The 26,011-nt window shown below is 33.0% G+C and overlaps 2 protein-coding genes across 6 annotated transcripts in view; both read right to left on the bottom strand.

Annotated features, from left to right (window-relative positions):
* The window catches only part of LOC126718523 (disease resistance protein RPV1-like), a 161,567-nt gene that overhangs the window by 23,561 nt on the left and 111,995 nt on the right, over positions 1 to 26,011 (bottom strand). The window contains exon 10 of one of the 5 annotated variants that reach the window (XM_050420767.1): positions 2,955 to 3,025. The exons of 2 other annotated variants lie outside the window; for them this stretch is intronic. The gene's annotated coding sequence lies outside the window, so the exon portion shown is untranslated. Of the gene's footprint in view, positions 1 to 2,954; positions 3,026 to 4,033; positions 4,085 to 13,738; positions 13,757 to 26,011 lie in introns of those variants that run through there. 2 more of the 5 variants (XM_050420766.1, XM_050420772.1) reach the window with 2 other exon arrangements.
* LOC126719833 (disease resistance protein RUN1-like) lies at positions 13,037 to 16,247 on the bottom strand. The gene is made up of 3 exons (XM_050422344.1): positions 15,201 to 16,247; positions 14,720 to 14,992; positions 13,037 to 13,756 (listed from the first exon to the last, which is right to left on the bottom strand). The coding sequence occupies exons 1-3, from the start codon at positions 16,245 to 16,247 to the stop codon at positions 13,037 to 13,039; spliced, it is 2,040 nt and encodes a 679-aa protein (XP_050278301.1).

Below are 26,011 nucleotides of genomic sequence, written 5' to 3'. Positions count from 1 at the left end.
GACTTTCTCACGGTGAGCTATTATTGTTGACCTCAGAATCAATATAAACCATATTATATAAGCAATATTCCTTACACATGGACAAAATGAAAAGACAACCAGACAACAATTTTTTTCCCAAAGATATATGATGAATCCACTTTTTCAGTTCAATAAAAATGGAACTGCTTTTGAGAATTATCTGGCCAACTTATGGTCATAGATGGGTGCATAATAAACATACATCCATGCATCACAAAGGACTAAAATTTTGATTTTAGTAAACAAGATGTCACATCAAACTGAGATTGTTCAATTTGTATCTTGTAGAGGTAAAGAAAGTTTTAAACACTGAACAAAGAGAGAGAGAGAGAGAGAGAGAGAGAGAGAGAGGGAGAGATGACTTACTCATTATATGTATTTGGGAATTTCACCTTTCCTTAAAAGGGAAAGAGAGTACTCAGCAGTGTCAATAAGGCCATCAATGTTATGCAGGGATGACTCTTTAGAAGCCAACATGAAGATAGCACGAACCTCTGCTTTCTTAGCCAATCTTGCTGCAAATGCGAGTGGCAGCTTTGGGGAGTTGATGCTCCGCAATATTTGGCGATAAAGAGAGAGAACTTGTCCTCTATTCCTTGCCAAATCCTCTGCTGTTGCCCATATAAGGGCTTTTGCCATTTGTCTGCACCGGAAAAAATTAACTATGCACTTGTTTTCTAATCAATTGGTGGGGTTAAATTCATCCAATACAAAACAGAGCTAAATGTTTTCACCATTAGATATATACATTCTTTTAATCTAGTGCAGATTACAAGTGTCCTTTTGACAGAAAAAATCTTCGCATAGCAAAATGAGGGAAAGATTCAAGATATTGAAAAGTAACACCAAGAGCCAAAAACAGAAAGAACAGCTGCTAAATATCTACAACCACCCCAGAAAATTTGATTCATATCTGCACTCTCTATCCCTTTCTCTCTCTTCAATATATCGGCTTTGTGTAGCACAATGTTTTAATAATATTATGCCAACCAACTTAACATGTTCGCCTTCGGCTCTCTTCTCTTCTAAGCTAGATATGCCAAGACTTTCCTAACTCCACCCAAGACAATGATCCATTATAATTCATAACATGCATTCTAAGTTCCTTAGAGACAAAAGAGATCTAGAAATACGAGCTAAATTTGCCATGCAACCACCCACTTAGGGTTCGTCAATAATTTGTTTGTATTATCGAGTCAACTCTTGATTCCCTTTGCAATTTGCAATAATATGCTACTAGCTTTTAATCATTGGACTTTATTTGAATATCAATGCCTAGAGTAATTTGGTAATCTGATATGTTTTGGTTGTCTAATTTCAGAGTTAGTAGCTGAAAATGGATTTCTGTAAACTCCCATTTCAACTGAGTTTAGTTCGAGTATTATTTAATTATCACAAAGTTTTTTATTTGTCTAAGTATGAAATTTTTCAAGAAACTTCCAATCTTTTGTTATTTTTCAAAGGCGGTATCAAAGTTGTCAATACTGTACTAGAGGTCATTTTGGATTGGTCAGGAAGAATGAAATATTTTGGTACTAGTTAAAAATGGTGAACTGCTAGTTTATATATATATATATATATATATACACACATATACATACATATATATATATTGGTCAAAGCCTATATGATTAGCTAAGAGTCATTAAAATAATAAATGTATGCCTCACCTATCAAAGCCTAAACAAGAATGATCTATATATATACACCATTGTACCTAGATAAAGAAGAAAAATTGCAAAACATTAAAACTTGGCCACATGGCCCAGTGGGTGGGTGGAGATAAAGAAAAAAGCCTTCACTTTCCATCAGATTTCACTGTTGCATAAGATATTCACACGTAGGGCAGACAAAACAGGGGGGAAAAAAAGAAGAGAAGAAGAAGAACGAGGAGAGGAGTCGATAGGAGGGCAGGAAGCTGAGGATTAGGCGATCGAAGAAATGGCAATGACCACTAATGTGGTAGTGAGTAGCAGTGACTGGGCTATGTGATTGGATTTTTATTTTTTGAACCGGCCTAGTTTTGATTACTGGCCAAAATGTCCGTTTTTCTCCGCTAAGTCCAGTATAACCTAGTAATGGCCGGTATTTAAAGCATTACATTTTAAAGGGTGTTTCTATACCTATTCATTGACTAGTACGATGAGTATCGGCCGGTACAATACGGTATCAACTAGTTTGAACAGTATTTAAGAATTCCACCAAATCAAAAAAGAAAGAAAGGAGCGATTACCTGTTAATCTTGCCTCAAAGCACATTTTCCATACACACAGTTGAAAGCAACAGGCACCAACCACCCTCCTCCCCCCAAAACAAAGTAGCTAGTATTCATGGACTAAGCCCCAACCAGCCCAACCAAAATTAATAAGGCTAGATTCAGCATCACTGATAACCAAACCTTAGACCTAAGCTAACCCAACCTCACCCCACTCCATTGTCATCTAGATTCTGCCCAATTGATAGGTAAGGTTGCTCCATCTGAAACAAGTGCATGAATATTTGCATGAAACACTTCTTTTTGAACACACCTAATTCAAAGTAGTAACTGTCTACAAAATCAGTGCCTAAGGTCCATGCAAAGCACTCTTATATTGCCTTTGGGACAGAGAACTCATTGCAGAACTGAGAAACATATTAAGGCGATAAAATTATATTGCCTTTATGGTTGATATTATCCAAAATTTACTACTTCAAACATTACCACTTCTTCCCCATCTTGCAATTGTAATAAGATACCTGATATAGCTCCCTTCTTTGAATGCGTTGGATAATGTCTCTTGCTTCCTTGAGCTCTTGGGTATTAGAAATTTCAATGATTTTTAAGTTTGTGTCATCTAACTGCACTTTCGGAGAGACTATGTGAGAGCTGTAAAGTAAAACCTAGAAGTTTCATGATAATGTGTAAAGTTCAAACCTTCCAATTCTGCCGTTGATGAATTGAGGATGCAATGTCAAGACAATCATTTGCTTTTAATAGAGCATCAACAACCATGAGTTCTATTGCCTGACAAAAGATCACCGTCAAATTTAATGCATTAATTGTTCAAAAACAGATTAAAGACATCTATGCTGGAACTCTTATTATGAAGATTTGCATGTGACACATAAGTGAATTTGGTGCATGGTTGTTCAACATATCTGAACACTGATGGCATGTCTGCAAGCACTATACTCCAATTGAGGCGAGATCAAAGTCTAAGAGTACAGCTTCAAGTTATGTTTTCAGTGCAATTTTCGAGTGTGCAACAAAATGTGTAACAAGAATTTTTCAAGTCTAAAAGTAACAATTTCAAGTCACGTTTTCAATGCAATTTTCGCATGTGTACAATAAGATGTGTAGCAAGTATTTCCTAAAGTGTAAGTCAATGACTCAAAAAGTGAAAAAAAAAAAAAAAAAGTTTGACCAAGTGAGAGATTGCGTATGGTTATGAAATTTTGAGCATGATGCTGCAATGAGATCATCAAACTCCAACCAGATTTAGCGGGTGTACATATAATATGAGAGATACCAACTTCCTTTAGCTGTGTCATTTTGAATATTTTGTGATTTTTACACAAAATCATGGAGCATATAGTAAAACATTTTTGTTAATAAATATATTAATTGGACATTGCTCGAAGGCAAGCATTTAGCATATCGAGATGCTCAAAATTATATTCATAAAATCAGAGTGAGGTTAAAAAAAAAAAAAAACAAATTAAACCTCTCAACTACGTATATAGAATATTAATTATTATATTTGATCTTTAATATAAGTTAATAATTTCTTTTGTTATTTTTTTTAAAACTCATCCCAGGGTTTAATTTGTTATATCTTTAAACTATAGGGTTTAAAATGAAAATTTTTCAATATATTATATCTTCTCACAAAAATATTTACCTGTGGAAGACCTATAATTTTAGTAAATGAATAATATTGCACTTACGCGAAGATTTACCTGAAACTCAGTAAAAAAGAGAATGCTTTTTTTTTTTTTTTAATGAGAATCATGAAGAGAATACCTAAAATTACCCAACAAACTCATATTCTGGAACTGTTGAATAAAAAGAATGAAAGCCCACCTGATGGTAGAATCTACTCCAACATCTTGTTCTAACATGGCAAGCATAATTTTGCTTGACCACGACTGGAGTAAATTTTCATCAGGAAGATAATCAATCTTTAAGTGAGTAATGCTATTTTTACAAACTATTGATGTTCCAAATTCTTACTGGTTTTCATCTGGTTCACTAACATCACTTTTTTATTTATTAATAACCACTCACCAAATTAGCATTTTATAAAATAATTTATGACTTTAGCTCTATATATATATGTGTGTATTTATATTTATATTAATTTATGGTACTTGCTTACATATTTGGTTTGAAGATAATGATAATGGGAAAGTAAATATGACTAATAATATCATCCTAATCAAGACTACAAACATAGTAAATTTCATGGCCCTACGATTCAATCCTTGGATTATAACATTAGTATTCCAAACAGCCTAAAACATGGTTTCTAGCAGCAACCACAAACTTATATTGGCATGAAAAGGGAACCTACCTTATAGCCTTAAACAACTGCCAATACTCTCCCATAGAACCCATTTCATTTTTAATTCGGGAGTCTCAAAGAAAAGAAGCAGACAACTAAGATAGCTTAGCTCAATTGTACATCTCCACAAGAAGATGATATATGGTCATCTATAAAGAAGTGTGAAATCTCAATTCCCTTTCCCACCTGGAAACCAAAAAAGAAATCATGTTGCTCCTACAATCCACTTTACTCAAACCCCTATAATGCTAAAGATGCCAGTTGGGGGTCTGTTCACAAGAACTGAGAATGTCACAGTGGCGAGTCGAGACATAAGCTGAAGTCTATCTTGCCTTGAAACCAAATCTGTTAAACACACAAAAATTTGACAAATGTCACATCTCCCATCCGTAAACATAAAATAAAAACAAAAGAGAGCATCCAAAATCCAAATCCAAATCAACATTCATGTATCACAAGTTCCAATTTGCCATTCTTCTCAATAGACCCATTTTACTGGCTACCATTGTGTTCTTATTTTGAAAAAGATATTTAAAAAAAAAAAAATCAAGAAAAAGGCTAACATACAAAAGAATTTTTTCCCTCCCAAACATTCAAAGGTAAGAAAAGTTAGTTTCACACAGTAGTGAAGTAATTTGTGTATGTTTGAAATTTTACAAAGCTTCTTCTCAATTTATATATATATATATATATATATATATATAAAGAAATTCATTAATAATCACAAATAACTATACATTGGAGGCATTTAAGCTTTGTACACTGGGTGGAGTCTCCTCCAATTACTTATCACCAAATTTTAGACCATTTTATGATGCTATACTATTTCTTACTTATCACCAAATTTTGCGGATCCATTACTCTTAGGATGGTGGATTGCCCAAATTATCTAATTTCTGAAGTTCCCAATGTTGCTTAAATTTTGTAAGTATTAGTTTAAGACTTGTGCAGATTATCAAAAATAAAAGAGCAATACTTGTGCAGAGTGCACATCAGAAATCTAAGTCATATGCTTAAAAGACTATTCCATAATTATGTTCATTATAATATTTTTCAACAAGCTAATAAGACCTATGAGCATATGTAAATGACTTGATGTGTTGTAGTAAATTTTAGACTTCCTAACACAATTTGTTAGGTTCTAAGAAATTAGGAACTAATGTATTAGAATTTCAATTTGTATTATGTTGGCAAACCATGATCAAAACATAGAGTCTAGGTTTAGGCTTGCTCAAAGTATGTTTATTTGTGAAATTGGAATCGAGTGATTGCAGAATTTATTGGACTAAATCTGCAAGGCTCGATCGATCGAAAATTAGACTCGATCGATCGAACCACGTGCAGATTTATTTTTCTGTAAAGTTCCAGTTCAGCCCAAACTCTACTTAAACGTATTAGGGTTCAAGTAAAACTCTCCTATATATAAGGGAAATCCTAGAACGTTTTTTGGAGTTTTTTTTAGAGAGATTAGAGTGCCTCTTGTGCCTCTTTTTATTTTTAGGGTTTTGTACCTAAAGGCTCTCTAAAGGTTGCTCATATTGCGGTTTGTGTAAATCTCTTGTGAGATCTAGAGGAGCTTTCCTTTACACAAACTTAGGGTTTTCAAGGAGGAGATATTTTCTACACCTTGATGATCAAAACAGTTGCTGCCATTAAAGCTTAAAGAATACACAAGCGGGGGTGCTTGTAGCTGGTGGGAATCCAAGAAAGAAGGAGTTCGTGGATTCGGAGCTTGCACATGGTCGTGTCAGTAAGTTCTACTGGTTGGTAGCATTAGGAAGTCGAGCGGGGGTTCTTGTAAGTCCTTTTGTATGAACTTCGATTCTTTCAAGATAGTGGATTCAAGTTTACCTTGAGGATAGCTAGGTCGAATCCTCCCTAGGTTTTTACCGGTTTGGTTTCCTGGGTGATCATATCTTGTGTTATTTATTTTCCACTGCTTTGCATGATTTGATCTTTATTATTGTGATAACCTAGACTTGTTTAATTGGACTAAGTAACAACTTGGCTAATTACCTAGGTTTAATCAATTGTTTAAGGGGTCTAAAAACTAACAAGTGGTATCAGAGCGGGTAGCTTTTTTGTTTTAGATCTTTTGATCTAAGAGCTGATCCTTGACCCCTGTTGTCATGGATAATTTGAAGTGTCTTTCTGATCATGTTTCTGCTCATGCTTCTGTTGATTTTATTGATGCCTGTGAAACTCTTCGTAAGGAATTATTGAAATCTATGAAAATTGCTAAGAAATTCAAGGAAGAGTTAAAATTGGCTAATCTTGAAAAAGAGGAATTGATTGTTAGATTAGGTGAATCTTATAAAAAGAATGAATTTTTGAGAAATCAAATTTCCTCTCAAGATGAGAAGATGAAAAGCTTGGAACAAGAGTTAGTTGAATCTAAAGCTAAAATTGAAAATTTGACTAGTACCAAGCCTGCTGTTGATAACAGAAGTGTTTCTGTTTCTCTTAAGCCTAAAACTGAAAAAGTTTATATCCCTCCTTTTAAGAGGAATAATAAAGAAAAGGCTTATTTTGCTAGGTTAGATAAAGGTAAAAGTTCTGATGTAGACGCTGAATTTTCTAAACCTAAGTCTAAACCTACTGTTAGAGAGCATAATAAATATGTTTTTGTGCCTACTTGTCACCTTTGTGGTGTTGTTGGTCATATTAGACCAAATTGTTCTTTGTTGAGGCAAGAACCAAAGCTTGTGACCGAAAACCCCACTAGGAATACTGATGTTCCTAAATTTGTTCCTGTTTGCCACTTTTGTGGTGTCCATGGTCACATTCGTCCTAATTGTCATAAACTGAAATTTAAGCATTCTGTGTTTCAATCTAGGATTTGTGATGATATTTCTCCTGCCATAAGTCTATATAAATTGTTTTATATTATTTTGAAAAATTTAAGCTTGTTGGCTTGTGAAAGGAATTTGCAGGATTTCAATCTCTCTCAAAAGATTAGTGTAATTCCTCAAATACACTCTACTTCCCATGGATTTTCACCTACAAAGCCGAAGACTCATGTTATATGGGTGAGAAAAAATTCTCCAAGGTGAGTGTTGCTGACTTGTCCTTGATTTAATTCTTTCAATTGTTTGTGGACATGTCTTGTTTTTGTTTTTGGTTGTTTTGTTTCTTTTAGAATGTTTTTATGTAATAAAAAAAAATCCAAAAACATTGAAAAATTTTCAAAAAGACAAAAATATTTTATTTTGTGTCTAGTTTTTCTTTTTGAGGATTACATGAATTATGATATCTCTCTCTTGATTTAGAACATGCTTGACATTGTGGAGAAACTTGAATAGTATGTGTTAAATAAGTGCTAAGCTATTTCTGATTTCGTGTGAGTATTACTAGTTTGTACATGTACTCATGGGTTAATTAAGAAATTGATATTTCTTGTTTGTGTACCCTCTATAGCTTAGTTAAGCACCGTCATGCATTGCATTTGCATTGTTCATTTAGCATAATGTGTGTCTTTTGTTTTTGGTCATAAATTTTTTAAAATCAAAAAGATTTTTGTGTTTTTCACATCTTGGATTTATAATCAAGGATTGGCCATATTGTCTTTACATAACAAGTTTATGTACCTTGTTTAACTTTGATGAGCTTACTTATTGCACTTTACTAGTTTGAGCTTTGTAGTGCATGTTGTGTGGGAGATGTTTATAGTTTTTGATCACTTTGTCTTGATCTTGAAGTCACATGTCTTTGACTGTCGAACTTGAACCTTTTGAGAAAGGCATAAATAACCATCTCACCACTGTTTACTAGCCAATCATGAACACTTTAGTGCATATCATAAGATTTTGTGCTTGAGAAAGTTTAGCACATGCACAAAAAGAACATAAGGTGAAGCCTCGGTTTAAAATTGCTTAAATACTTAAAATTGGTGTGTACTATTAGGCTTGATGCCAAATCACATAATTAAAATTGGTGTGTATATTATGAGGCATAAAATCAAGAAACTTACATGATTGCAAGCTTGTTTTCTAGGAGATGTGGGAGTTATATGATGTAACTCTTTTGGTGATAGTCTCTTTCAAATTCTATGTGATGAATTTTGTAGACTTTGTGTTTGATTTCTATTCACATATCACCTCACATGTATCTCAAGCTTTTGCTAGTTGCACACACTACACAAGTTACTCTTTGCTAAACTTGGTACATTATATTGTGTGTGATCTTGTTGTGGCCATCCAAGATTAAAAGTTCCTTGATTTTGATGCAAAATATGTTTAAAGTTTGAGATTTGAGGATAAATTGATTAAAAAAAAAACTTGTTTTTGGAAAATTTGGGTGGAATTTAAGTGTTTTTGAAAAACTTTTAATTTCATACTCATCCATTTTATTCTTGAAATACTATGCTTTGAGGAGTTTTTAAGTATTTGACCAATTTTTCTTCATGCATCATTTATGTTTAGGATTCACATGCATTGCATTGATTTTTTGTATCCATCTTGCAGTTTTGCGGTCATATCTCTCATTGTTTTCACACATAACATGCATACACTTTGCTAAATTGGGTACTTAACTTGATCAAAAAATTGTTTGATTAATTTTTTGAGCTATGTACTTTCTAGTATATGCCTTTTTTATGTGTGAACTGTAGAAAATATTTTTCTTAAGAGACATGATGGATAATCAATGTGCAAATATTTTCTCTACTCATGTACTGTTTATGGGTCACATAGTGCCATGTTTGCATTTTATTGAAAGAGAGAATATTTTTTCTTCATGTGTATGCTCAACTTAGTCTTTTTTAAAAACTTGGTTTGTGTCTTTTTATTTATCCCCACCCCCTTTATTTTTCCATAAAACTGTTTTTCCCAAAACTTGTTTTGTTTTTCCTATTTTTATAGGGGGAGAAGCTTGTTTTTAACCTTTGTTGTTCATAGGGGGAGTTGTCTCTATTTCCTATAGAGTTGAATTGTTTTGTGTTCCCTTCTTTCTCTATTTTCTCTTACTCTGTTGCGTATGTTTTCTGTCCACTCTTTGTTTGAGTTGTCTTTGTCAATGCGTGACAAAAAAAGGGGGAGAGATTTAGATGAAATGTGTGGAAAATACAAGAATGTTCTGTTTAGGGGGAGTTAACATTGTTTTTGATGTATCTAATTTAGGGGGAGAGTTAGATTGCATATTTGTTGATTTACTGTTTTTGTTTTTCTGTCACACATGCGTTTATGCGTTTGTTAAGTGTTTCAGAAAATATACAGGTTGATTCAGTCATGCTGCTGTCTACACTTGCAACTGATAGATAGTAGTTAGGTTGAATTGTTTTTGGGCTATTTGTAACTTTGAGCATTTCATGTTTGTGATGTGTTTTGTCACGGATTGCCAAAGGGGGAGATTGTTAGGTTCTAAGAAATTAGGAACTAATGTATTAGAACTTCAATTTGTATTATGTTGGCAAACCATGATCAAAACATAGAGTCTAGGTTTAGGCTTGCTCAAAGTATGTTTATTTGTGAAATTGGAATCGAGTGATTGCAGAATTTATTGGACTAAATCTGCAAGGCTCGATCGATCAAAAATTAGACTCGATCGATCGAACCACGTGCAGATTTATTTTTCTGTAAAGTTCCAGTTCAGCCCAAACTCTACTTAAACGTATTAGGGTTCAAGTAAAACTCTCCTATATATAAGGGAAACCCTAGAACGTTTTTTGGAGTTTTTTTTAGAGAGATTAGAGTGCCATTTGTGCCTTTTTTATTTTTAGGGTTTTGTACCTAAAGGCTCTCTAAAGGTTGCTCATATTGCGGTTTGTGTAAATCTCTTGTGAGATCTAGAGGAGCTTTCCTTTACACAAACTTAGGGTTTTCAAGGAGGAGATATTTTCTACACCTTGATAATCAAAACAGTTGCTGCCATTAAAGCTTAAAGAATACACAAGCGGGGGTGCTTGTAGCTGGTGGGAATCCAAGAAAGAAGGAGTCTGTGGATTCGGAGCTTGCACGTGGTCGTGTCAGTAAGTTCTACTGGTTGGTAGCATTAGGAAGTCGAGCGGGGGTTCTTGTAAGTCCTTTTATATGAACTTCGATTCTTTCAAGATAGTGGATTCAAGTTTACCTTGAGGATAGCTAGGTTAAATCCTCCCTAGGTTTTTACCGGTTTGGTTTCCTGGGTGATCATATCTTGTGTTATTTATTTTCCGCTGCTTTGCATGATTTGATCTTTATTATTGTGATAACCTAGACTTGTTTAATTGGACTAAATAACAACTTGGCTAATTACCTAGGTTTAATCAATTGTTTAAGGGGTCTAAAAACTGTCACAATTCATGTTTCATTAACCCCAAATACAAATACAAATCCCCCTCTTCCCTCATTAAGCTTGAAAATGACTTATGTGCAAGTCCTTTCATTGTCTCCAAAGTAGGCTTCCTAAATTTTCTTCCATAACCCATTTCCTATCTCATTGAGTCCCACACAGGTGTTTACTAAATGGATCTTGGGTTTATAAGTGATTATGAGGACTCTATTTACGACTTGACTAGTCATTTTCAAGCTTCAAGCTACCAATTTTCAAACAGAAATTTATTCAATCCTAGTTGGCATCTATCATGCAACAGGTTGACATCTCCTTTTGAGGGCTCTTTTTCTATTATATAGTCAAGAACAGAGGAGTTGGCCAAAGAGTACTATAAACCAGAAAGGGAAATGCGTGTTTGAAGGGAGGAAAACAATGGGATATGATCAAAAGGCATGAATTAGTTGCAAGCATATAAAAAGTGTGGCTTATGCATACAATCTGCAACATTCTGAAATTGTGGTGGTTAGTTTTAAAAGAAACGAGACAGGAAGCTCCCATACTTTTGAGATCTGCATATGCAATTTAAGAGAAAATTAGGGCCATATCAGTTAAACAAATCTACTTACAATTTATTCCTATAAAAATAAAACCACCCAAACTTGAAGATAGAATTCCATAATATCTCCAAGTGAAAATAGAAGTCATAATGATGTCCATAGTTCTAGTTCCAAATTGCTAGCATTTTCTTTCATCACCTTTTCTGTTGCTTGTTTCATTCGGTATTTTAGACTTTCTTTTAGGGGGTGGGGGGGAGGGGAAGTGGATTGTTAGAGAAGACTAAAATTCTTCAAGATTAAACAAAGAAACTAGTGCTTCTTTTGTTGACATTCAATTCATTTGAGTGCTAGAGATCATAAGAGACTATAATAATTTCTAAAGTTCTAGTTCCAAATTGCAAAACTTTTTCTGTTGCTTATTTTGTTTGGGGATTTTAGGAAAGAATTTGGGGAAGATGTTAGACATATTCATAGTGGCTTTAATTAATGGATTGCATTGAGGATAACATCGAACGACAATGTACTTGCATTTATAGACTGGTTATTTAACCAACTTCATACACCTATGTATGAAAACCAATGGAGTAAGCACTAAGTGAAGAAAAGAAAATAAATCCTTAGTTCAAGTCCTCAGCCTGATAAAACTCTCCTCAACTAAGCCTTAAACCTTTAAAATAAATAAATAAATAAAACACTTAGTTCAAGTCCTCAGCCTGTAAAGAAATATAGAGACTTTGGCATTAAAAATCAAGAGTGAGAGGATCATATAAATGCCTATAAAGAAAAAAAATTGGGCAGCAGGTTAGAGTAAGAAGAATAATAGACATCAAAACAGACGAAAAAACAGTATACCTTCAAAAAAAAAAAAAAATCCTTAGTTTGGAGTCTTGAAGTTCGAATAAAAAGAAAGGGCTAACCAAGATCTTAAGCAGAAAATGTACTAAAAACAAATCCAAGAAGCAAAAAACTAAAAAACAAAACAGATTAAAAACAAAATTGTTACTCTGGAGTCTGTAAAGTCTGAATAAAAAGAAATGTAACTTCTAAGGCAACATCTTAAGCAGAAAATGTATTAAAAACGTCCAACTAGTAAAAAACCGACCCATGCATAACTATATCCTTTCAAATTGACTTAATACCCCTTTATTAATGAGCACATTAATTTAGCGAAAGAGAACAAGAAGTGACAAAGATGCAAATCAAACAATACAACTAAAGAGGGAGATATACTCTGGCATTCAACAAAGATAATGCAAAGAAAAACAGTTTCAATGTAATAACAACACCTTGCCATGTTTCCTCAAAATTTGATCAAGAGGTTCTTATTTTCTCCTACTGTGGATATGGGTTGAAGTCAAAATCATAGTTTGCAGATGGATAGGCCATTGCAGAGGAAGCCAAATCAACCCAACTCCAACAATTGAGTCAAATCCCAAACCCAAGTCAGACCCATTTGTCACATCTATTGGAAGCCCTGAATCAGATGGCAAAGAGAGGTACCCAATGTCATGACTCATGAGGACTAAAGGAGGTTGACGTTGTGTTACATCTGAGTCATATGGGCAATTGATGAGAAAACCAAATCACAGCCATCATTGCTTGAATTCCCTGAAGATGGTCCCACTATAAGTGGAGAAGGGAGATAGTAAAGGTGCAAGCTCTGTGTCAATTGTCATCAGAGCTGTCATCAACATTTTCAAAGTAGTCAGAGTTGTCATCGATGATAACAGAATTTGGAGGATGACAAATGCATTCTGCATGTACCCCCATCCTTGCAATCACAGGAGCAAATTTTTTGTTTCTACTACTCCACCAAGAGATTTTACATGAAATCTCAACAAGATTCCGATCACCTTGCATCATGTTTCTGAAAAACCGCTGAAATTTGCTATGAGAATTACTGTAAAACCACAGATGATCACACTTCATACTGTAAAAGTCCCTCTGCAATGTCAAAGGTTGCGTATGATCGTTGGTGAAAATGTTGACATGACAATTCCAACAAATTTCATCATTATGAATAGAACCATACTTATCATTATTAGCATAACTGTCCTTCAACGGAACTAGATGAAAAACGAAACAAACCGCAATTGTTGGAAATTTAGGACCAATCCAAAATGATATGGAACTTTCAATACTTTGATGGTTAAACCACTTTGGAATCTTCTTTCCTGTTACTATAATATTATATGACTCTTCATAATCCATTATAGAATCCATCATAAACGCATGTAGAGTGCTTAGGGGCTTGATGAGGGAGTGAGAGAAATCAATCTTGGAAGAGTAATCAATCTGATGCGATAATTTGCGATGTGAATGCGAATCCATTAATATGTTGTCTTCATATTTTGTATTTTGTGGAACCTCTAACTTTCTTCTAAACTGCATGCAATTTGGAAATTAGAGAAATTGAAATTTAGCAAATCCAGTAATGTATTTGCAAAGGTAACCAAATTTTTTCTATTATTACTTTAAGAGAGAGATGGGTACCTAGAGGAATAATTTTCTCATTGATTCTGAATTCAATGAAATGCAATTTATTGCCCGTACTTCTCTTATATTTTCTGGAAGCTTTGGAATTTTCTGAAGGAACGTGGAATCCCTAATATAAAGAAATCGTAATCTATTGAATATGACAAAGCTTTTTTGGAGGCTCAAATCTTCACTCCTCGATAATAAACATTTCTTTGAGGGGGTGAAACAAGAAGTCAACTTTTTTAGAAAATTCAACCTCAGAAAACCATAATTTGACCTATATTGTTGCAAATGGTCATAATCATAAAGCCAAAGTGTGTGAAGATGTTGCAATTGATCGATTCTTCTTGGAAGATGGCACAAATTGAAATAGGAACCAAAATCTAACCGCTCAAGCCCAGTGAGATTCCTAAATGATAGAGGAAGCTCTCTAATGGAAGTGTGTGCCAGACTTAGATACTTTAAAATTTTCATTTCATGTGGAATATCAGGCAACCTCTTAACCCTTTTGCACCAAAAAAGGAATAAAGCTTTAAGAGACTTCATTGAGATGCATCTTGGGAGAATTTGAAGTTTAATGCAATTCCCGAGATCCAAGCTTTCAAGCTTAGCAAGACATCCAACAGAGTCATTAAGCTTGACTAATTTTTTACATTCATGGAGATTCAATTCCTTTATGTTGGGGGTGGCACTCAATAAGTTCGGTAATTTTCTAATGTATTGACAAGAACTGAAATTCATATATGTCAAGCTTTTGTATTGAATACTCTGTAGGGAAAAAAGATAAATCAAAATTTAACTTCAACAAATGTTAAAATATAGTTTAATGAATTTATATAATAATTTATAAATAAATAAAAATAATTATACCTCGAAAATCTTGTCCAATATAACGGGACTTTGTGGCTTGTCAAGTACAAGAAGGTTGTGAGGACGAAAATTGGATGGTAGGGAAGATGAAGGAAATCTAGACCAATCAAGCACCCTTAATCCATTGGGAAGATATTCAAGATCTCCACAAGTATCAACATTACCAACCAAAAGGAACTTGAGATTTCCCATCTTTTCAAAACATTTAGCTTTCAGTTGCAACTTTGCTAGTTTAGGCGAGATTATTGTTATGCCTCGAATGTTATCAGATCCCTAATTGGACAAAACATTTAGCGAATCACATCATACAAAAGAATTCACTAAAAATATAATAACTATTAAATTTTAACCATGTTGACAAACTTGAATTTTCTTTCATAAATAAAGAAAAAAAAAATAATATCAAGGAAAACCAAAAAAACAAAGTCATTAAATTTTCCCTGTGAAAAAAAGTGAAAAGGTGAATGAAACGAAGTTATACCTTATTTTCCGTTAGTACTTCAAAAGCATCCTTATAACACCATAGTCTGCTACGTAATCCAGGTATTTTTGGCGATTCCTGTTGAACAATCTCTCTACCCATTTGTTGTAGCAAGTCATGCATCCATAATTTGTTAAATTGATCAACATTTATGAGACACTTATCTATAAGATTTTTAATACCAATAACTGGGTATAGATTGCAAGAATTTAGTATATCTACAACATAATCCTTGTAAATACCCTTGAAGAAACATGCAAGATCGAGAAAAATATCTTGCTCTGTTTCATCCAATCCTTGATAACTTACTTGGAGTACTTTTTGAATATCTTTGTCAGGAATCATTTTGTACTTATCTAATGCACTTTTCCATTCTATTTCACTTCTTCCATGCAAATTGGAACCAATTATTGATAGAGCTAATGGAAGGCCCTTGGCATAACATATAACCTGATCAGTAAGATTTGAATAATCTTCCTCGGGTTTGTTTTTATGAAAGGCATGCATACTAAATAGTTCAAGAGCTTCATGATCATCTAATTCCTTAACCTCGTATGTTGAATGACATATTCTTAAAGTTTGTAAGAAATGTTTATTTCTTGTTGTTATAATTATTCGACTTCCAGAAGCAAGCCAATCAAATCCTCCAATCAATCTTTCTATTTGGTATAATTTATCCACATCATCGAGAATTAGAAGAATTTTTTTATGGCGAAGTATGTTCTCTTTCGCAATGGCTCCTTTCGATTCACTGCACACCTTCAGTTGTCCATTCATCCCTAGGGTCTCACGAAGAAGTATCTCTTGTAGTTGGATAATGCCATCAAATGTCCCTGACTTGTCTCTAACATTTTCCAAAAAGCTGCTTCCTTCGAAATGATCTAATATTTTGTTATAAATAGCTTTTGCAATGGTTGTTTTACCCACTCCACCAGGGCCATACATACCTAACATACAAACATCATCTGACCCAATTTCTAATTGCAATATTATGGCCTCTACGTGAGAATTTATTCCAATAGGGTATTGAGCAACAAATAATGGCATCCGATTTAATTTAAAATTTGAGATCTCTTCAACAATTTCTTGGATAAATTCAAATTCAGCATAGCTGTCATTCATAAAGCATACAAGGCAAGTAAGTAGTTAAATTATAAATTTGAAATATGAACCTAAACTAAATTCAAGATGTTGAATTTGAGCATTACAATTTACCATTGCAGATTTTTTTTTTAAAAAATATTTTTTAAAGTAAGCCTAATGTAATTTATAGATCTAAGAACTATAACTTTATTAGGGTTTTTTCTAATTATTTTTTTTTTCTAGGAAATTAGCTCTAGGTTTTTGGCAAGAAATTGCATGGAAAATCTAGTTAGACAAGCGGCACAAACTTATTGAAATCCCACTTTTAATACTTGAACAAAATTATTAAGAATTTCTTCTAAAAAAAATTTTAACCACATATTAGATAAACTCCTTATTATTTAGTAAGATAATCTAATATTATGTTACTTTATTTTTTCTATTGACCCATAGCGAACTGCCTTAGTAGAAGGTACGACCAAAAAAATTCTTAATTTGGAAAAACTTAAAAAAGGAAAAGGACAATCATCAAATAGTAGAAGTTGTTTGACAGTAAAATCTACTGCTGACTACAAAACCATTAAAACTTTTCTTTAATGAGAATACCATTAGAACTTGTAAGACATAAAAGTAGTCATTAAATATAGGAACATACTCATGCTTGTAATGCCAACCAGATATATTTCCAACTTCATATAAAGCTTTTCTCCAGCTCTGCAACTTCTTGTTATCCTTTAATTTTTTTTCATGTTTAGATAATGCTTTTCCATACTTTTCTTTTTGGTTGCGAACTTCTGATGGACTTACGTTGTGAAAAACCGGTCGCACTAATTGGTCATTATTCTTACACTCGACAATTTTAGCAAGTTCATCCAAGCACCATGTAAAGGATGCATAGTTTTCAGAGAATACAATTATTGAAATCCTTGAGCTTTAAATGATTTGGAGAAGACTTGCAAAAATTTCTTCCCCCCTTTGAAGGTTATCATCAATAAAGGTGTTAATACCCCGTTGACGCAAAGTATTATACAAATGGCTTGTAAAACCAAGACGAGTATCTTCACCTTTGAAACTCAAGAAGACATCAAACTTTTTGGGTTGGTGGGTGAAAGAAGAAGATGAGGCTCCTTCACTAGTGACAAGAGCCATCAAGATTTATGAACAGATAATTGTAAAGATCTGAAAGGAGGAGAAAGAAAACTGTGAAGGGGTTGTCAATATAATTCAAGAAAGTGAATGACAAATTAGGAAGACGGTGAATGCAAACAAGAGGATCCTTTAAAGGTGGCTTGCTTTGGGTGTGACCAGCAACTCTATGAACTTTTAAGTGCCATATTGATGCTTTTTACATTGCTTTTGATATGACTAGTAACTCTTTGAACTTTCCAAGAACCATACTGTTGCCTTTTTCATTTTCATTAAAATATCTTGCAAGTTTCCATGTGAAACCTAAAATAAATCTTTGAACTTTCTTTGTAGTCAAATGGAATAGAAATTTCATATCTTATTAGTCAATCAAAAGTGGGATGTAATATCTATCAAACACTTCCCACTTTCCATAATAGTTCATTTTCTAGAGTTGAGAAAAAAAAAATCCATTTTCCATTTTAGCATTTTGAAACTGTCTTTTTTAAATAATTTGATGATTGAGAGGAACCACTTTCCTAATTAAGGATAGCATACTATATTAGTAAAAAAAAGAATGTTACATTCATAATATTTTCACAACAAATCATAAATGGTAAATTGTTATTGGTTTATGTGTCTGCATGTGTCTTATAGATGATTTAAAATTAAATTATGATAGAATATGACTTTACATTGTGCACCAAATATTCTCTCTACTTATATACCCAAAACAAAAACTAATCAACCAAATTACCTAAACCTAAATCATATTTAAGCCCCTAATTTAAAAAGAAAAAAAAATTACCCATGGGGTTTCGGTGTCTTGATGGTGACGAGAGGCCAGTATAACGGAGGTGGTAACCCCTCAGATTCCTCTTTCTCTCTCTTTCAAATGTTTTGTTAGTCTCAGGTCTTTTATTTTGGTAATATATAGTGAAATAGTGTCTTTTATTTAATAATCCACAACATTTTTGTGTCTCTCTAGAGCCTTATCTCGTTAGTTATTACTATTAGTTCTTACTTATTTTATTTTGTTTTTTTTTTAAAAAAAAAAATACTAAAACCGTGGGTATGCTAAAAGACATGAAGAATAGTGAAAGGTGTGGTGTAAGCTTAGGCAATTAATGAGATATTAATGAGATAACAGTAAAATAAGTTAATGTGAACTTTTGGGTAACAATTAAAAAAAAAGAAAAATTAATGAAATAGGTAAAAAAATGCTAAATGTAAAATTAGAGTGCCACTTGATAGGACCTCATACACTCTCGCATGAGGTCTTTGAGAGAGAGACATTTTGTAACAACTTTTATTCTACAATATTCCTTCAAATTTTTTTTTTTTTTACTCATTCCTTTGCAACACCCCGACCCAACTTTATAATTAAACCATGTTTTTGAGTGGTTAATTATTATTTTAAGCCACTTTCTTTCTATAATTAATAGAAGAGTATTTAATAAACACATTATTTTATAATGCCTTTGAATAAGAATTGTAAAGATTATAAATACCTGAAGGGCTAATTGTATTATGTATATATACTAAATATGTACAAAACTATATTAAGTGGGTTAAGTTATTACATACATAGTTGGTGTTTTAATGAAGCATGATGCATGAGATGTTATAGTGGAAATTTCACCCACATGCAACCAATTGAAATTCAACACATGCAGGGCCAAAGCATCATGCATGTTGAATTCTTAAGCCCCAAGACCAACACTTGGCCGGTCATGCAACAAAGAAATCTTCATCTCAATTCTTCTTTGACTTTTCAAGACAATTTGAGCTTTCAAGAAACTCTCTTGCTCTCATTTTCCATGGGTACACACACACAAATCAGAAATTTGCACCTTACTTTACTCTTTTTCTCTTAAGGAAAGAGCTAGGAACTCTCTTAAGTCCCCTTTATCAAACCCACGAGTCCACACATTAAAAGAAAGCAAGACTCCATCTCATTTCTTCTTCACACTCTCTCAAAGAAACTAGAAGACTCAAGAAACTCTCTTCCTCTCTCATGCCTACGGGTCCAACACCAAAAAGAAAGAAAACTCTCTCAAGCTCTCTACCTCTCATACTTTTGGGTTTAGCCACTAGGAAAGGGAAATCCTTTCATGCAAGAATGATTTATTTCTATTTCCATGAGATGTTATAGTGGAAATTTCACCCACATGCAACCAATTGAAATTCAACACATGCAGGGCCAAAGCATCATGCATGTTGACTTCTTAAGCCCCAAGACCAACACTTGGCCGGCCATGCAACAAAGAAATCTTCATCTCAATTCTTCTTTGACTTTTCAAGAAAATTTGAGCTTTCAAGAAACTCTCTTGCTCTCATTTTCCATGGATACACACACACAAATCAGAAATTTGCACCTTACTTTACTCTTTTTCTCTTAAGGAAAGAGCTAGGAACTCTCTTAAGTCCCCTTTGTCAAACCCACGGGTCCACACATTAAAAGAAAGCAAGACTCCATCTCATTTCTTCTTCACACTCTCTCAAAGAAACTAGAAGACTTAAGAAACTCTCTTCCTCTCTCATGCCTACGGGTCCAACACCAAAAAGAAAGAAAACTCTCTCAAGCTCTCTACCTCTCATACTTTTGGGTCCAGCCACTAGGAAAGGGAAATCCTTTCATGCAAGAATGATTTATTTCTATTTCCATGAGATGTTATAGTGGAAATTTCACCCACATGCAACCAATTGAAATTCAATACATGCAGAGCCAAAGCATCATGCATGTTGACTTCTTAAGTCCCAAGACCAACACTTGGCCGGCCATGCAACAAAGAAATCTCCATCTCAATTCTTCTTTGACTTTTCAAGAAAATTTGAGCTTTCAAGAAACTCTCTTGCTCTCATTTTCCATGGGTACACACACACAAATCAGAAATTTGCACCTTACTTTACTCTTTTTCTCTTAAGGAAAGAGCTAGGAACTCTATTAAGTCCCCTTTGTCAAACCCACAGGTCCACACATTAAAAGAAAGCAAGACTCCATCTCATTTCTTCTTCACACTCTCTCAATGAAACTAGAAGACTAAAGAAACTCGCTTCCTCTCTCATGCCTACGGGTCCAACACCAAAAAGAAAGAAAACTCTCTCAAGCTCTCTACCTCTCATACTTTTGGGTCCAGCCACTAGGAAAGGGAAATCCTTTCATGCAAGAATGATTTATTTCTATTTCCCCTCAAGAACCATAAATTTGGTAAGGATTCTAGCTACTCTCACCTTAGAATCCATGATTTCTTCAATGAATTTTTAGTAATGGTATTTGTGGTTTGTGAAATTAGGAAATCATGAACTTGTAAATCTATATATTTATAGTGTTTAAGAAGTTTTGATATTGTGATATTATAGAACATATATGCTCTTTTAATGTGATGGATATAACTTTATAAACGTAAAGATATATATATATATATATATATGTGTGTGTGTGTGTGTGTGTGTGTGTGTGTGTAAAGTGATATTATTCTTTGTAGAAAAGTGTAAGTGTGAATGCCAAAAAGTTACAAAATTACAATCCTAAAAATGCACGATCTTAGTCGTCTTACTAAAGTAGCACTACTTTAGGGAGAAAAATTACAAGACCCCAAATTTTAGGGGTGTATTTTTACACTTTAGACTTTCTCATATATAGTAAAACTAACGACTACCTATTTTTACCCCTTCACAAATCAATGAATTTTACTACGAATAGAATTATTAATTATAATAAACTATAAAACTTTGATCATGTTCACAAGCTTATTCATAGATATATTATCATGTTTGAGCTTAGCTCGTTTAATAGTCAACCTTAAATTTGGCTTAATTTTGGTTTATTTGTTAAACAAATGAACATAAATAAGAGAAAATGCAAGATTCTTTTTCCTAGTTACAATTTAAAGACAAAGTAAAAGAAATATATAGGAAGGATGTAATCTAAGTCTTAAGTTGTGTCAAGTTTGAATTGATAATTTTTTCAATTCGTCTGACTCAAAGCAACCCACCATATTTTTTAAGTTTATTTTATTATCCTTATTTTAATTTTAAGTTTGATTTATTTTTGAGAATTGGTTTTGATGAATCTAGAAATTTGGAATATATTTAGGCATATTATGTGAATTTTAATAATATATAATGAAAAGAGAGTGCTTGCAAGAGATTGAACATATATAAGTATAACCAGTCAACGAAATCCAACCAAAGCCATGTATGTTTATAAGAGTTTAAATATATAAGTTTATTTTGAATATTTTTTTTTACTATGCCACTAATTTTATCTATGTATCTTATTTTTTTTAGATAAATTTTTTCTTTAAATGTTCCATCTCATGAATTTTGAATTTAGGAGTCTGATTTCTTTTTAATTTAATTTAATTTAATTTAATTTTTTTTTGTAGGCTAAAGCATAATAATAATAATAATTGGTTGACTTGACGTTACCTTTGTGTTGCACCTGACACAACCATATAGAAAAGGGGGGGGGGGGAAATCAAAAGATAAGGATGAATGAAGAAACCAAAGGATGAGGGAGATGGAAAAAATGGTTGAAGGGGTATTTAAGTAAAAGCATGCAATATTTGTTGTTTTTTATGTGGCCTAACACACATCATTAATGTGTTGTTGTTTTTCTTGATTTCCCAGGCTAATTTAGTAAAATTATGCAGACTTAACGGGTGCTGTACAGCACCCGTTAACAGGACCCATAAAAAAAAACACTAGCTTCGTCACATGCGCTTCGCGCATATGATGAGGTTTTTTTTTTTTTTTTTTTTTTTTTTTTTTTTTTTTTTAAGTTATAATTTTTCACTCATTCTAATTTGAGGTTTATACATTTTCTCATTAATATTACGCATAATACAACCAAAAGTGTCATCAGTCTTATTGGTCCTATTTTGTAGCAAAAAAAAAAAAAACCTATGTATTTATTTTATATATAATTTTTATTTGAAATTTAATTTATAAGTGGAAAAAATAATTTGAAAATTAATAGGAGAGTGACTCTATTTTTTAGGCAATATTTTAGTGGGAGTTAGAGCTCTATTTTCACCGGATTGTCCTTTAGTTTTGTTTTTACTTAAACATAGGAGTGTGAGAGTATTTTTGAACAAAAAAATTGAGGAATCCAAACAGGGAAAACCCCTTAAATAATAGTATAGATAAAGGGTTCGTTTGGAATTCACTTATTTTGTTGAAATTGAAATTTTTTTACTGAAAATACTGTAGATAAAGGTAAAAATTAGCTGAAATAGTACTGTGGGACCCATGAATAGTATCAAAAAGTACAATGAGACCCATAAATAGTAGCAAAAATAAACTAAATAGTAAAATAAGTTAGCAAAAATAATTTTTGCCAAACACAAATGAATTATGAATATGCAGCCTTATAACTCAAAAAAAAAAAAAAAAAAAAAAACACTACGTAAATTATGAATATGCCATGAGTCTTATAACTCAATTGATTAATATCAGTTGGGAAAAATGCCAAGAGACTCCTTGAACTACTGGATAGTGGCCATTACACCCCTCAACTTTTATTTTAGCCATTTTACTCCATAAACTTTACATATTAGCCAAATTAATGAACCTGTTAAGTCTTCTGTTCAAATTAACGACACTCACGTGCAATTAAATTACTAAAGGTGTTTTTTTTAATCAACCATTAAAACTGAGTTCAACTCTGATAGAAACTGAAAAGAGAAGCTCACATGAGAGAATGACAGCCACCCTTCGTGGTCCAACCATCGCAAGCTAGAGTTCTACTCTGATAGAAATAGTGTGTTTGGGAGTCTACACACACAGAAGCTCAAGGGACGGAGGGGCTGCGACATCGCCAAACTTCGTAGTCCCACCACGGCTTGTCATTACTCATTACCGCCGCCGATCTCACTATCCTTGGCTTCCACCACCCGTTGGTTTTTTCAATCATAGATTAAAAGCCACTAATATCAATGGATAATTTATGAGTCCCATCATAAGAACCATCAAGCCCATGCAAATCACTCTTACTTGAAGACATTGTATTGTTTAAGGTCCTCTTCCAGACAGCCTCTTATTGCATCATAGCTGGAATTTTCCATTATCACCAACAGAATAATTTTTTTTTCACCTCATTTTTTCTTTTTTCTGTAGGTTTACACATACCCCAATGGGTTATACTCCACCCTTTCTTATGTATCATTTGACCTAGCTCATTGACTATCTATATTTTATTTTCTCAATTAGTTAGAACCAAAAAAAAAAAAAAAAAAAAAATGCAAAAACAAAGCATCATGAGCGAAGTATTCATAATCACTAACTCTGATAATTTCTCAAAACATCATGACTAAAATGAGCAATGAATTCCTCATAGAAAATCAAATGCAATTTGAACAATTAGATTTTAGAAACAAGTACACACTTGAAATGCCTGATTGAAGACATTCACATGTTAAAATTTAGCTCGTCCCACAAGCATTCTTGGTAAAATGTCTATTAAAATCTTCTTCAACCTCATAACAAGATAATTAACAAATTTTTATAATACAAGTAGCTCTCTTATTTCCTTAGAAAACAATAAGTTTGAAAAAAAGAAACTAATAAATCTTTAGGAAAATCCCAATTTAGCAAATTCTACTTACCCTCGCAAGGCCAACCAAGTTTGAAGCGATGTCTATTCGGGGGGGAAAAAAAAAGGTTCAAGCGATGTCAACTTGAATCTAATGAAGAATACTGCAACCCTATCAAATAGAGGCAAGACTAGAACTCGCTCTACTGATAGTAAATTAAATCAATTAGAAATAGAAAGGCATCTATTAATTCGTATAAGGTATAAAATTAATGACATCCTTAATGACACAAGTAAATACTACCAAAGGGACCCTTAGGCCTCCCAACATCATTACTCATATCTCAACCAAGAGCTACAGCTAAAATGTATGTAAAACCATGGACTTTGGCTTCAACAGGCTCATGGAAGGCTTAAAAAACCATAAATTTTCAAAGACATTACAGCAATATAACTCAAGAACTTGTCCCCCCAAAATAAAGCTCTAGTTTCACACTTCCCTGTCTAGTTTTCTCAACACTAAGCAATCTAAGCCGAAACTTGGTATTTTGAACACTACCCACCAATTAAAATCCAATCCAATCCAATTCATTTAACCAATTAGAGTGAAAAATCAAAATTTCAAACTATTCTATTAATTTTAATTCTTGTTTGGATTTATCAATTTCATATTCAATTCCCTTTTTTATACCAAAAAAATTTTAGATCATAGATTGTTGTGGATGAGAGAGATAAGGATTGATTTCTAATTAGGGCAGCTAAAGAAATCAAAAATCTAATTGCAAATAAATAACAAACCTGAGAGACACAGAAAGATTCGAAAAGTCGCGCCTTCGAACTCAACTTCTCCTTCAGAATTACAATTCCCAAATCGCGTACAGAGTCAGACTACTGAGAGATGAACGAATGAAGACTGCCGTTTGACTTGTACCGTTATATTTAAAACAACAAGGTTTATCTTCAAATATTTTTATACCGACCATACTAACATTTTTTTTTTTTTTTTTGGCTGGGTAATTGTTTAGTGTGGGGATAGAGCTCCACGCTAACGGTTACAAGGAGAACCGGGTACCACTAGGCTACAAGGCCTGGTGGTACCATACTAACATACTTATTGCGTCATGTACTATATTTTAATATCTAAAATATTTATACAAACATATAATTGAACAATATTTCAACATTAATAAATAAATAAATAAAAAACACTAGCTTCGTCACACGTGCTTCGCGCGTATGATGAGTTTTTTTTTTTTTTAAAAGTAATAATTTTTCATTCATTCTAATTTGAAGTTTATACATTTTCTCATTAATATTACGCAAAATACAAAAATAAGTGTCATGAGTCTTATTGGTCCTATTTTGCAGCAAAAAAAACCTATGTATTTATTTTATATATAATTTTTATTTGAAATCTAATTTATAAGTGGACAGAGTAATTTGAAAATTAATAGGAGAGTTACTCTATTTTTTAGGCAATTTTTTAGTGGGAGTTAGAGCTGTATTTTTACCGAATTGTCCTTTAGTTTTGTTTTTACTTAAACATAGGAGTGTGGGAGTATTTTTGAACAAAAAAAATGAGGAATCCAAATAGAGGAAGCCTCTTAAATAATAATATAGATATAGGGTCCGTTTGGAATCCACTTATTTTGTTGAAATTAAAAACTTTTTCCTGAAAATACTATAGATAAAGATAAAAATTAGTTGAAATAGTACCGTGGAACTCATGAATAGTATCAAAAAGTACAGTTGGATCCATAAATAGTAGCAAAAATAAACTAAATAGTAAAATAAGTTAGCAAAAATAATTTTTGCCAAACACAAATCAATTATGAATATAGTGTGTTTGGGAGTCTACACACAGAGAAGCTCAAGGGGCGGAGGGGCTGCGACATTGCCAAACTTCGTGGTCCCACCACGTCTTGTCATTTACTAATTACCGCCGCCGATCTCACTATCCTTGGCTTCCACCACCCGTCATTTTTTCAATCATAGATTTAAAGCCACTAATATCAATGGATAATTTATGAGTCCCATACCACCGAGCGCGTTGGTCAACTGGTAA

The sequence above is a fragment of the Quercus robur genome, chromosome 3 (genome assembly GCF_932294415.1).
Source record: "Quercus robur chromosome 3, dhQueRobu3.1, whole genome shotgun sequence".
In the NCBI taxonomy this organism is placed as follows: Eukaryota; Viridiplantae; Streptophyta; class Magnoliopsida; order Fagales; family Fagaceae; genus Quercus; species Quercus robur.
The sequence above is the reverse complement of the archived record's forward strand: the minus strand, read 5'-3'. Positions and strand labels throughout refer to the sequence as shown.

Coding starts and splice junctions, on each gene's coding strand:
- LOC126719833 (XM_050422344.1), bottom strand. CDS start 16,247: ATGCCATTATTTGTTGCTCAATACCCTATTGGAATAAATTCTCACGTA. Junction 14,993..15,200: donor AAGTACTAACGGAAAATAAG/GTATAACTTCGT, acceptor TTGTCCAATTAG/GGATCTGATAACATTCGAGG. Junction 13,757..14,719: donor TATTGGACAAGATTTTCGAG/GTATAATTATTT, acceptor AATTGCATGCAG/TTTAGAAGAAAGTTAGAGGT.